General features: G+C 57.2%; 2 protein-coding genes across 2 annotated transcripts; both read left to right on the plus strand.

The window, feature by feature from the left end:
* The first annotated feature begins 278 nt into the window (after positions 1 to 278).
* LOC109369124 (uncharacterized) lies at positions 279 to 2,894 on the plus strand. The gene is made up of 3 exons (XM_031554743.2): positions 279 to 2,210; positions 2,475 to 2,544; positions 2,731 to 2,894. Exons 1-3 carry the CDS (start codon positions 279 to 281, stop codon positions 2,892 to 2,894), a joined length of 2,166 nt encoding a protein of 721 aa, XP_031410603.2.
* Positions 2,895 to 5,897: 3,003 nt separating this feature from the next.
* Positions 5,898 to 8,804, plus strand: LOC146543670 (uncharacterized). The gene is made up of 2 exons (XM_085231796.1): positions 5,898 to 7,575; positions 8,203 to 8,804. Exons 1-2 carry the CDS (start codon positions 5,898 to 5,900, stop codon positions 8,802 to 8,804), a joined length of 2,280 nt encoding a protein of 759 aa, XP_085087922.1.
* The last annotated feature ends 3,945 nt before the right edge of the window (positions 8,805 to 12,749 follow it).

Consider the following 12,749-nt stretch of genomic DNA (forward strand, 5'->3'; position numbering starts at 1 on the left):
GGCCGAGGGCGAGCCCGTCAGCGGTGACGACGGCGCCGTCGGGAAAGGTCCGGGGGCGGCCGCGGAGATGGCCGAGGGAAGCGGGAAGAGGGGAGCCCGGCGCCGGGGCTTTGTGACGCGGGCCGGCGTCGCGCCCGAAGGCCATTGTGACGCGGGGCCGCCTCGAGGGGCCGGAGGCCCCCGGAGAGAGTGCCGCTCACTCTCGGGAGAGCGGCTCCGCGAGGAGGCGACGGCTCCCCCGGGTGCGTGCGACCGAGCCTCAGCGCGAGGACGCGACGATGAGCGAGGAGCGAGAGAAGAAGGACGAGCGCCGGCCCGACGCGGGGCTGCCGCGCGTGCGGGAACGGCGCCCGATGCGGGCCGGGGAGGGAGGCGCTCGGGCTCGGCCGGCGGCGACTTCGCCGCCTCCGTCCCGCGCCTCCTTCTCCCGACAGGTGGTGCCGCCGGGCGGCCGGAGCCCGGGCTCGTCCCTCCGCGGCGTCCGTCTGACGCCGCTGCCCGGCCCGGAGAGCTCGCGGGCCTCCGGGAGCCGCGGCGCACAGGTAGGGAGCCCGAGGGAGGCGGGGCCGGACGTCTTCCCGCGCCGCGCGGGGACCGCCCTGTGCCGGGGCGGCTGCGGGGAGCGGGGCGGCGGCCGCCCGCGGGCTGAGCGCTGCCCTCGGTGCCGCGTGCGGCGGGAGCGGGAAGCACCGCGCTCACTCGGCCTTTCTCCTCGGCTTCTCTTGCAGGCGGCCGGGCGGGAGTTTCCGGCGGCGGTGACCTGCGGCGGTGCCGGCGGGCGAAGCGGGCAGCCTCGACCATCCTTGCTGCCTCGCTTAAGGCGGCCAGGGCTGCCGGCAGCTGCACCCTGGCGTGCAGCAGCAGCATCTTCTAGGGTCTCTAATCTGCCTGCTCTGCAAGCAGCAGCCTCTTCCACGCCTTCTCCGAGTGGCAGAGCGCGTGCCGTGGGCGTTAGAGGCAGCAGACTCCCAGTTCTTGCCCGGAGACCTCATGTCCAGGACGGGACAGCAAGGGCTGAGAGCCGGGGTGCAGCTCTGGAAGTCTGCTCAACTGTTCTGGTGCCTCGGCATGCCAGAGCCGGTCAGAACTACGTGGTATCCCTGAACTGTGCTGCAGCCGCAAGCCCGAGAGTCGGAGTGCAGCTGGCAGTACCAGGGCGCCGTGCACCCACCAGCGGCCTGAGAACACCAGCAGGAACGGCCCAGGTGCTGTCCACCAAGGCTGGGAAGATCCACGCAGCTTGGAGAGATGCTCAGGAGGGCACCAGAGACACTCGTGCTGCCACTACGCCATCTTCCAGAGCAGCTCAGAAGGGCCCAGAACGGCAGGCAGGCGGCAAAGAGCGAGACAAGGAGCCTCTGCCTGCATTAGTGCCTGAAGATGCAGGCAACTTAGATGATCCTGAGCCTGCAGGATGCCTTGAGTCTCTGCCTGCATCAGTGCTGGAACATGCAGAAAGCTCAGATTCTTCAGATGAGGCCGATGCAGCATCTCTCCCCTTGTCAGTGTCTGAGGGAGAAGAAAGAGAAGAATCAGCTATGGCCATGCCTGAATCCTCCGGACAAGGTCTGGGAGAAGCACGGAGACTCCTAGATCCCAGCGAGATGAACAGGGAGCCGTATGGGCACTCTCCCGTGATCCCAGCAATGCGGAGAATTCGTGACGAGGACAGAAACGATCACGTGTTGTCACATTGGAATATTTCCTGGCCAAGGAATGTGAGAAGCCCCAGGCAGCGAAGGCTCCAGGCAAGAGGTGACACATTCAATAATGTTGGCCCTGTTCAGGGCATGCCAGCCATCCGGCCCACAACATCACAGGCTGGTAACTGGTTTCTTGACTCTGGTGACACCCAAAAGCGGACTGTTAGACTGCCAGTTATACTGGTAGGGTCCAGTAATGACAGCAACAGTGCTGCCAGCACTGCTGAGGGCACGCTGGATGCCAGAGACACTGTGGTGACAGATGAGGGCATGCGCCTGCCCTCCTGTCCTTGCCCTTCAGCACCGGAGAATGTGGAGGAAGACTGGGAATGTGACTCTGAGGAAGATGCTGAAGCAGAGGCAGTCAGCATCACATCCAGCACCTCCAATGAGTCATCTGGTGAAGCGGAGGCCACGTCTTCAGCTTCATCTATGGCTGCAGATCCCATGACTGAGGAGCACGCGTCAGCTTGTGAGGAAGCAGAAGATGTGGGCCCTCAGCATGAGGTGAGCCAGCTGGGTGTGGTCAGCAGCAGGCATGAATTGGAGGCAGAGGCAAAAGCGGTGCCTGGAGTGTGCGCTGTGGGGAGATTCCTGGTGCTGTCTCCTTTCCAGCCAGCTCCATGCATTAGGGGGGACGGCCCCTCTGTTACCCCTGCCTTGCCTTCAAGCAAAGGGGCCTTGAAAGGGGATCCCTTCCCTGGGGCCCTGGCACCCACACCATCACCAGCCAGTGGCATACACGGGTGTGGTTTTGTTCTCTCCACACAGGCTTCTGCAGAGGCTGAAGAACATGCACTGAGCTCTGTGTGCTTCAGAGATGCACCGGAGGATGGCCCAGGTACGTCCCTGAGCAGAAAGCCCTCCCAGGGAGGAACAAGCTCAGATGCCCACCAAGTGACACAGAGACCGGCAGCGTTCTGTGCACTGCCATATCCAGGCCAGTCCTCCCAGAGAAATTCCATGGTGGTGGGTGGCAGCAGGGCCTTGCCTCTGCCCCTTGCCTACAGCTCTCTGTCCCCCACAGGTACCGCTGCCGCACCACACGCAGCGTCTCGCCGCCGGATGCCAGCTGTCATCAGGACTGTGCTCCGGGCTCTGCGCAGGGTTTGCACCTGCAGCTGCATCAGGGGACAGCGTGAGGAGAGGCACGAGGCTGCCAACACCAGGCAGCTCCCCAGAGATGTGTGATTCCATCCTGTCAGTGTAGAATTCCGATTCCATCCCGTCAGCGTACAATTCTGATTCCATCTTGTCAATGTAGAATCTGGTTCCATCTTGTCAATGTAGAATTCCATCCTGTCAACATAGAATTCTCATTCCATCCTGTCATCATAGAATTCTGATTAAATGCTATCTTTATTCTAACCTGGCTGAGTGCTGTCTGATCTGTGCGCTCATGTGCGTTTGGTCTCTGAGTGCAACTTCTGGGCTCAGAGCACGGGGCAATGGATCCGTGTGTCCGTGGTGCCAGCAGGTGCAGAGAGCGTGGGCGTGCCAGGCAGAGTGATTTCTGGCTTGCAAGGTGTGAGCTGGCTGAGCCGGTGTGTGTGTGAGGTGGCCTGCGATGAAGGGGGTGAGGGGCTCTGAAAGGGGCAGCCCTGGTGGGAGAGCACCGGTGTGTCTGTAGGGGTGGGAGCACGGCCAGGCACCTGCCTAGAGGAGACCAGGAGTGTCCCGGCTGGGTCAGGGCTCCTCAGGTGTCACACTGCGCAGGCTTGGGTCCTCCCTACATTGACGTCATCATTCCCCCATATGCGGATGTCACCAATATACAGATAAACCCGGACACCGTGGTCCAACGTGAGCTTCTGCAGCCTCCGTGCCTATGCTCCGAGCGCCAGAGTGGGCGCGAGTGTTTGTACCCGTGGGGTAATCGGGTGAATGTGCATTGCACTCCCTCCAAGTAAATGCAAATTGATTGTCCTCCACCTTCCTCAAGGGGACCATAAAATATCTGTCTCAGATATCAACAGCAGCCAGAAGGGGGTGAGCCTGTTCCTGGAGAGCAATAATCAATTCCGAAACATTTGGGGCAGCTTTTGCTGAAGGGGCAGTCTTGGCATCCAGACGCCTGTAGTCCACTGTTAGGAAAGTGACTGAGCCATACAGTATGAGCACGCCCAGGCTTCTCGTGCTCCAAGCAGCAGATGATAGTGCCAATGCTGCCGACACTGCTTGGGGCATGCTGGACATCTGTGCCACGACATCGAGGGCTGATGGCCACTTCCCGGCATCTTGTGATTCCCAAAGCCGGGATATTAGAATTAAGTATGCACAGGAAGAGACCACTGACGATGCTGCCAGTGATGCCAGCACCGATCACAGCATGCTGGATGCCAGGGACAGTGCAGTAATGGCTGAGAGCATGCTCACACCTGATACTGTGGAGGGTGTGGAAGAAGACTGGCAAGACAACCGTGAGGAAGAAGCGTGCTGAGGCAGCCAAGCATTTCTGGTTCTTCATAGGGTGAGGTGAAGACCACGCCTTCAGCTTCCCCTGTGGCTGCAGGACCCAGACCTGAAGGACATTCATTTGCATGCAAAGGAGCAGAAAGTACAGGCAATTTCAAGCACAAGGTGAGAGAAGTCCATGTGGTCAGCACCAGGTGTGAAATGAAGGCACAGACAGGAGCTATGCTGGAGTGTGCACAGTGGGGAGATGCCTGATACTGTCTACTTTCCATCCAGCTCCATGCAGAAAGGTGGACATCCCCTCCATAACCCCTGGCTTGCCTTCATGTGAGAGGCATGGTTGACAAACCAGGAGCAGAGAACCTGGAACTTGGAGTGTTGCTGGCAAGGAACCTACAGGGCTGGTTTTCCTCTCGCCTCACAGGTTTCTGCAGAGGCCAGAAGAGGTGCACAGAACTCCAGTCGCATCAGAGAGACGTCAGAAGATGGCTCAGGTATGTCCCCAAATGGAGAGCCTTCCCAGGAAGGGCCTGCTGAGCCCGACCAGCCCCGTCAGCAGCTCGGAGGCTGGCAGCACTCCGTGCACACCGTCCTGCTGTGCCCAGGACAGCTTTCCCTCCTGGGGAAAAGCTGTGGTGGGGGGGCACGCAGGTCCTTGCCTGGAGCCCACCGTGCCCCTTACCTATAGCTATCTGTCTCCCACAGGAACCGCTGCCAGACCACATGCAAGGAATCTGCAAAGGCCAGAGGACCTGCACAGAGCCCCCGGTGCTTCGCAGATGCACCGGAGGATGGCCCAGGTACGTCCCCAGACAGAGAGCCATCCCAGGGAGAGCCTGCCCAGCTCAGATGTCCCACCAACTGGCACGGAGGCAGGCAGGAGTGTGCGCCCTGCCACAACCAGTCTCATGGTTGTCCCAGGGAAAAACCTGAGTACAGTGCAGCAGGGCCTTGCCTCTGCCTCTTGCCTACAGCTCTCTGTCCCCCACAGGTTCTGCTGCCGCACCACACGCAGCGGCTCACTGCCAGACGCCAGCTGTCATCAGAACTGTGCTTTGGGCTCTGCGCAGGGTTTGCACCTGCAGCTGCATCAAGGGACAGCGAGAGGCACGAGGCTGCCAAGACCAGGCAGCTCCTGGAGATGAAAAACTCAATCCCGTAGATGTAGAATTCTGATCAAATGTTACCTTTATTCTGTCCTGGCTGAGCGCTGCCTGATCGGTGCGCTCAGGTACGTTTGGTCTCTGAGTTGACTACTGGGCTCAGAGCACGGGGCAATGGATCCCTGTGTCGGTGGTGCCAGCAAGTGCAGAGAGTGTGGGCGTGCAAGCCCTCCCAGGGAGGGCCTGCCCAGCTCACATGGCCCACGAAGCAGCACGGAGGCCAGCAGCACTGCATGCCCCGCCATATCCAGGCCCACCGACCCAGGGAAAACCCGCAGCGGCGGTGGGCAGGCAGGGCCTCGCCTCTGCCCCTCGCCTGCAGCTCTCTGTGCCCCACACGCTGCGGCGACTCGCCGCCCATCATCGGGACGACGCCGAGGCCCGGACAGCCGGCCGCCCAGGCGTGCGTGGAGGGCTGCCGCAGTGCGCTGCGGAACCCGCCGGGGCTTTGTGACGCGGGCCGGCGTCGCGCCCGAAGGCCATTGTGACGCGGGGCCGCCTCGAGGGGCCGGAGGCCCCCGGAGAGAGTGCCGCTCACTCTCGGGAGAGCGGCTCCGCGAGGAGGCGACGGCTCCCCCGGGTGCGTGCGACCGAGCCTCAGCGCGAGGACGCGACGATGAGCGAGGAGCGAGAGAAGAAGGACGAGCGCCGGCCCGACGCGGGGCTGCCGCGCGTGCGGGAACGGCGCCCGATGCGGGCCGGGGAGGGAGGCGCTCGGGCTCGGCCGGCGGCGACTTCGCCGCCTCCGTCCCGCGCCTCCTTCTCCCGACAGGTGGTGCCGCCGGGCGGCCGGAGCCCGGGCTCGTCCCTCCGCGGCGTCCGTCTGACGCCGCTGCCCGGCCCGGAGAGCTCGCGGGCCTCCGGGAGCCGCGGCGCACAGGTAGGGAGCCCGAGGGAGGCGGGGCCGGACGTCTTCCCGCGCCGCGCGGGGACCGCCCTGTGCCGGGGCGGCTGCGGGGAGCGGGGCGGCGGCCGCCCGCGGGCTGAGCGCTGCCCTCGGTGCCGCGTGCGGCGGAAGCGGGAAGCACCGCGCTCACTCGGCCTTTCTCCTCGGCTTCTCTTGCAGGCGGCCGGGCGGGAGTTTCCGGCGGCGGTGACCTGCGGCGGTGCCGGCGGGCGAAGCGGGCAGCCTCGACCACCCTTGCTGCCTCGCTTAAGGCGGCCAGGGCTGCCGGCAGCTGCACCCTGGCGTGCAGCAGCAGCATCTTCTAGGGTCTGTAAGCTGCCTGCTCTGCCAGCAGCAGCCTCTTCCACGCCTTCTCCGAGTGGCAGAGCGCGTGCCGTGGGCGTTAGAGGCAGCAGACTCCCAGTTCTTGCCCCGAGACCTCATGTCCAGGACGGGACAGCAAGGGCTGAGAGCCGGGGTGCAGCTCTGGAAGTCTGCTCAACTGTTCTGGTGCCTCGGCATGCCAGAGCCGGTCAGAACTACGTGGTATCCCTGAACTGTGCTGCAGCCGCAAGCCCGAGAGTCGGAGTGCAGCTGGCAGTACCAGGGCGCCGTGCACCCACCAGCGGCCTGAGAACACCAGCAGGAACGGCCCAGGTGCTGTCCACCAAGGCTGGGAAGATCCACGCAGCTTGGAGAGATGCTCAGGAGGGCACCAGAGACACTCGTGCTGCCACTACGCCATCTTCCAGAGCAGCTCAGAAGGGCCCAGAACGGCAGGCAGGCGGCAAAGAGCGAGACAAGGAGCCTCTGCCTGCATTAGTGCCTGAAGATGCAGGCAACTTAGATTCTCCCAAGGCTGCACACTCTCCAGAGGAGGCCGATGACACGGTGCTGTTCCCAAGAGTGTGCGAGGGAGGAGAAAGAGAACTAACTGCTACCACCATGCCTGAAGTCTCCAGACGAGCCCTGGGAGCATCACTGAGACTGCAAGATCCCAGAGGGGTCAACCAGGAGGCCTATGCATGTTCTCCAGTACACCCAGCAATCCAGAGAATCCTTGATGAGGCGAGGAAGGAGCAGATGTCATCCAGCTGGAACATCTGCTGGCCAAACGTGAGCATGCTCAGGCTGCTAAGACCCCAAGCAGCTCATGCCAGTACCAGTGCTACTGACACAGCTCAGGGTATGCTGGACATCTGCACCACGACATCGAGGGAGGAGGGCCACCTTTCTGCGCCGGAAGAGTTCCTGTCCTGGGATGCTGGAGTACGGGATGAACAGCATGACTTGGAAGAGATTGCTGAGACAGAAACTGCAGGACTGTCATCTGGTGATCTGCAGAGTGCATGTCTCGCCCCATCAGATGAGGCAGAAACAGTGCATTCAGCTTCTCTTCTGGGTGCAGGTTCTGGGCCTGCAGGACAACTTGAGCCTCTGCCCGCATCAGTGCCAGCAGTTCTGGAAAACTCGGATTCTTTTGAGAGTGTGCACCGTCCAGAAGAGGCCAATGCAGTACCACTTCTCCTGTCCGCATGCGAGGGAGGAGAAGGAGAAGAACCAGCTATGGCCATGCTGGAATTGTCCACAGATGCTGTGGGAGGAGCACCAAAATTGCAAGATCCCAGAGACATCAACCAGGAGGCCTGTGCATGTTCTCCAGTACACCCAGCAATCCAGAGAATTTGGGATCAGGCGAGGAAGGAGCAGATGTTGTCCAGCTGGAACATCTCCTGGCCAAACGTGAGCATGCTCAGGCTGCTAAGACCCCAAGCAGCTCATGCCAGTACCAGTACTACTGACGCTGCTCAGGATATGCTGGACATCTGCACCACGACATCGAGGGAGGAGGGCCACCTTCCTGTGCCAGGAGAGTTCCTGTCCTGCGATGCTGGAGTGCGGGATGAACAGCATGACTTGCAAGAGATTGCTGAGACAGAAACTGCAGGACGGTCATCTGGTGACCTGCAGAGTGCATGTCTTGCCCCGTCTGATGAGGCAGAAGCAGTGCATTCAGCTTCTCTTCTGGGTGCAGGTCCCGGGCCTGCAGGAGAGCTTGAGCCATTGCCTGCATCAGTTCCTGTGGACACAGAAAGCTCAGGCAGTTCCATGGCAGCGCACTCTCCAAAGGTGGCCAGTGAAGCACCCTTCTTCCTGTCAGCATGTGAAGAAGGAGAAAGAGAAGAGCCACCTATGGCCATCCCTGAGTCCTCCAGGCAATCTCTGGGAGAACCATCTATTCTGCAAGATCCCGGAGAGATCTATTGGAAGGCCTATGGATGTCCTCCAGTTCACCCAGCAATCCGGAGAATCCGTGCTGAGGCAAGGAGGGAGCAGATGTTGTTCAATAGGAACATGTCTGAGCCACACAGTGTGAGCACGCCCAGGTTTCTCGTGCTCCGAGCAGCAGATGATGGTGCCAGTGCTGCAGACAGTGTTTGGGACATGCTGGACATCTGCGTCACGACATCGAGGGCTGATGAGGTGAAGACAGCAGCGGTTCGCCGGCGGATACCAGCTCTCATCAGGACTGTGCTCCGGGCTCTGCGCAGGGTTTGCACCTGCAGCTGCATCAAGGGACAGCGTGAGGAGAGGCACGAGGCTGCCAACACCAGGCAGCTCCACAGAGACGTGTGATTCCATCGTGTCAGTGTACAATTCTGGTTCCATCTTGTCAATGTAGAATTCCATCCTATCAACATAGAATTCTCATTCCATCCTGTCATCATAGAATTCTGATTAAATGCTATCTTTATTCTATCTTGGCTGAGTGCTGTCTGATCTGTGCGCTCATGCGCATTTGGTCTCTGAGTGCAACTACTGGGCTCAGAGCACGGGGCAATGGATCCGTGTGTCCGTGGTGCCAGCAGGTGCAGAGAGCGTGGGCGTGCCAGGCAGAGTGATTTCTGGCTTGCAAGGTGTGAGCTGGCTGAGCCGGTGTGTGTGTGAGGTGGCCTGCGATGAAGGGGGTGAGGGGCTCTGAAAGGGGCAGCCCTGGTGGGAGAGCACCGGTGTGTCTGTAGGGGTGGGAGCACGGCCAGGCACCTGCCTAGAGGAGACCAGGAGTGTCCCGGCTGGGTCAGGGCTCCTCAGGTGTCACACTGCGCAGGCTTGGGTCCTCCCTACATGGACATCATCATTCCCCCATATGCGGATGTCACCAATATACAGATAAACCCGGACACCGTGGTCCAACGTGAGCTTCTGCAGCCTCCGTGCCTATGCTCCGAGCGCCAGAGTGGGCGCGAGTGTTTGTACCCGTGGGGTAATCGGGTGAATGTGCATTGCATTCCCTCCAAGTAAATGCAAATTTATTAGCAATTATATATAGCTGTATGTCCTATTTTTATCTCAGTTGATTTTCTTCAGATCATTTGGTACTATTGTCTCGCTCCGATTCATAGGAGGGAGAGGAGGTTCTTTTAATATTATATACCCGGCGTGAGATTAAGAAACAACGGTTAAATGCTGGTCCAACCAGTTTATTATAAATCTTAATTAGGGAAATGGGGAAAGGGAGGACGGACATTATTTTGAATTAGGGTAATGGGGAAGGAAGGAGGGCGATAGAAAAGATAGGAAAGAAGAAGCAAGGAGTCTTTGTAGGAAGCAAGAGGGAGATAGTCACCACCATGGATCCAGCGTGGTTCATAGTTCAGTCACTGATCTTCAGTAGTGGTTGATCATTGGACATTGTTCTGTTGATGATGACAGCAACAACAAAGAGGACGGTGACCATGGCGATGATGGCTCCTTTTCAATGCTTTCAAAGTGGTTGAGTCAGCTGTCTTTGGAGTGACAGCTCAAATCCAAAGTGGTGCAGTCAGCTCTCCTTGGAGTGGCAGCTTCTGGCTCTGAGATCTCAGCAGAAACTCCTTTGTTTCCACCTTCCGGGCCTTGCCAGCAGATAAGAGGGAGCAGGGATGCCCATCCTGTTCTTCACAGGACACGATGGTATCACTCCCCAGTTTTCCCATACCAAGCTGGAGCTATTTAGTCGCAGGCCAGAGCTTCCGCCAGTGAACGCTCCAGAGCACTCTCTTCCAGAGGCAAGCAGCTTTGGAGGAAGGGGCTTTCAAATGTTCCCAAAGTGATGTCGATTGTCACACAGCAGCACCCATCACTTGCCTCCTCAACAAATCAATCAGAGTCTGATCACAAGAAATACCTCAGGAAGCAAGCTTTGAGCCAAAAAAACAAAGAAGGATTCTCACAACTATGTTTTGGCTTTAGGAGAAAAAACAATGTTGATAACAAACCAATGCCTTTGTTGTTGCTGAGCAGGGCTGCACAGAGCCAAAACATTTTGTTTGCTCAGCTTCTCATCCTTTGTTGCCAGCGAGGGCCCTGGAGGAGTACAAGGAGTTGAGAAGGAACAGAACCAGGAGAGCTGACATAAACTGGCCAAAGGCATCATGTCAAAAAACTATAAAACTGTGGGGAATTGGCCGGGAGGGCCGCCGCTGCTTGGGGATGGATTGGGCATTGCCCAATGGGTGGTGAGAAATTATGTTGTGTATCACTTGTTTTGGAAACATTTATAAATATATATATAATTATTACTGTCATTTTTTTTCACTACTTTTTCTGTCTCAGTAAAGAGTTTTTATCTCTCCATCCCAAAAATGGAGCAGGGAGCAAATGGCTGTGTTGCACTGAGCTTCCTGAGGGTTTAAATCGCAACACTGTGTATGTCATTTTCATGGAAAAAAAATACAGAAGTAGACTTCATTTTGATCTAGATTGGTTATCTTAAAAATATTCCCTGGACTAAGTAGAACTCTGTAACTGCTCCCACTACAATTTTATCAAGGAGCTTAGAACTGTGAAAACATTGCTAAAGCGTGCAGAATATACACACTGATAAAAACAGACCCGCTGAGTTGAACCTGACTGCCCAATGTACTTCAGTATGAAGAAAATCCTTTCTGCTCTGTCATGGTTTCATGACTTTTATTATAGGTATTCCACATCATAACATCATGTAGTGCACTGGGAGTTAAAGAGTTAATGCTCCAGTTCTGCGGATAGTATATAGTTCCATCTCAGAACCTATCTCAGAAGAGAAGAACTACATATCCCAGAGGACTGTTCACTGTTCCGTTTCTGTTTTCCATTCAGAGGAAAAGATAAAGCTGTTCACAGATCACGAGAAGTGCCCTTTTACCTTTCTGCTCATCTCGGCAGTGTGCGCTCCCTAGCCATCTTGCCTTCAGCATTTTGAACTAAGGCCTTCAGTTTTTTGAACACACTCTCTCTCATTTTATTTATTAGCTTCAATTCCATTTATACTGTATTATACTGTGTTACCTTGCATTCCGCTATTGTATTTAGTAAATTAACTTTCCTCCTCAGATAGTTGCTGCCGTTCTGTTTTTAGGCCCATTTCCCCACCCTTTTTCCCCTCTCCCCTTCCCTTTTTCCTGGGGTGTGAGTCTGTGGGTCCCCCTGCTCCATTAGTCATGGAACCAGGCCAAACCGGCCCGTAAACCACTGACATGCTCAAAATTGAAAATTGCAACTAAGAAACTATACAACAGTTGAGATACCATGAAAATGGTGATTAATGGTTCGTGATTAATGGTTCTATTGGTGATTAATGGTTCTATGTCCAAGTAGAGGCTGGTAACAAGCGGCATCCTCCAGGGGTCTGTCTTGGGACCGGTGCTCTTTGACATCTTTATCAATGACATCAACGATGAAATTCAGTGCACCCTCAGCAAGTTTGCTGACGACACCAAGCTCAATGGTGCGGTTGACACAGTGGAAGGAAGGGATGCAATTCAGAGGAACCTCAACAAACTTGAAAGGTGGGCCTGGGTGAACCTAAAGAGCTTCAACACAAAAAAGGTTTTGCACTTAGGCCAGAGGAATCCCAGGCATCCAGACAGACTGCAACAGTCCTTGAGAGCAGCCCTGCAGAGAAGAACCCAGGGATCCTGATGGATGAAAAAGTTAACATGAGCCAGCAGTGTGCTCTTGCTGCTCAGAAAGCAAATGGTATCTTGGGCTCCATCAGCAGAGGGGTGGTCAGCAGGGACAGGAAGGCGATTGTCCCTCTCTACTCTGCTCTTGTGAGGCCCCATCAGCAGTACTGTGTCCAGGTCTGGAGCCCCCAGTACAAGAAAGACAGGGAGCTGTTGGAGAGGGTCCAGAGGAGGACCGAAAAGATGATCAGAGGGCTGGAGCAGCTCTCCTATGAAGACAGGCTGAGGGAGCTGGGCTTGTTCAGCCTGGATAAGAGAAGGCTGTGGATTGACCTCAGTGCAGCCTTCAGTACCTAAAGGGAGCCTACAAACAGGAGGGGAGTCAAGGACAAGGGGAAATGGTTTTAAGTTGAGGGAGGGAAGATTGAGGTTGGATGTCAGGGGGAAGTTCTTGACTATGAGAGTGGTGAGGTGCTGGAACGGCTGCCTAGAGAAGTTGTGAATGCTCCATCCCTGGAGGTGTTCAAGGCCAGGTTGGATGGGGCCCTGGGCAGCCTGGTGTGGTATTAAATGTGGAGGTTGGTGGCCCTGCATGTGGCAGGGGGGTTGGAGATTTGTGATCCTTGAGGTCCCTTCCAACCCTGGCCATTCTGTG

This window comes from Meleagris gallopavo, chromosome 10 (assembly GCF_905368555.1).
Source record: "Meleagris gallopavo chromosome 10, MGAL_WU_HG_1.1, whole genome shotgun sequence".
Lineage (NCBI taxonomy): Eukaryota > Metazoa > Chordata > Aves > Galliformes > Phasianidae > Meleagris > Meleagris gallopavo.

What these genes read in the sequence shown, in the direction of transcription:
- LOC146543670 (XM_085231796.1), top strand. Translation starts at nt 5,898, where the DNA reads ATGAGCGAGGAGCGAGAGAAGAAGGACGAGCGCCGGCCCGACGCGGGG. An exon ending in AGCTTCTCTTCTGGGTGCAG is followed by an intron (nt 7,576 to 8,202) that starts GTTCTGGGCCTG and finishes TTCTGGGTGCAG; the next exon opens with GTCCCGGGCCTGCAGGAGAG.
- LOC109369124 (XM_031554743.2), top strand. Translation starts at nt 279, where the DNA reads ATGAGCGAGGAGCGAGAGAAGAAGGACGAGCGCCGGCCCGACGCGGGG. An exon ending in ATGTGGGCCCTCAGCATGAG is followed by an intron (nt 2,211 to 2,474) that starts GTGAGCCAGCTG and finishes CTCTCCACACAG; the next exon opens with GCTTCTGCAGAGGCTGAAGA. An exon ending in TGCACCGGAGGATGGCCCAG is followed by an intron (nt 2,545 to 2,730) that starts GTACGTCCCTGA and finishes TGTCCCCCACAG; the next exon opens with GTACCGCTGCCGCACCACAC.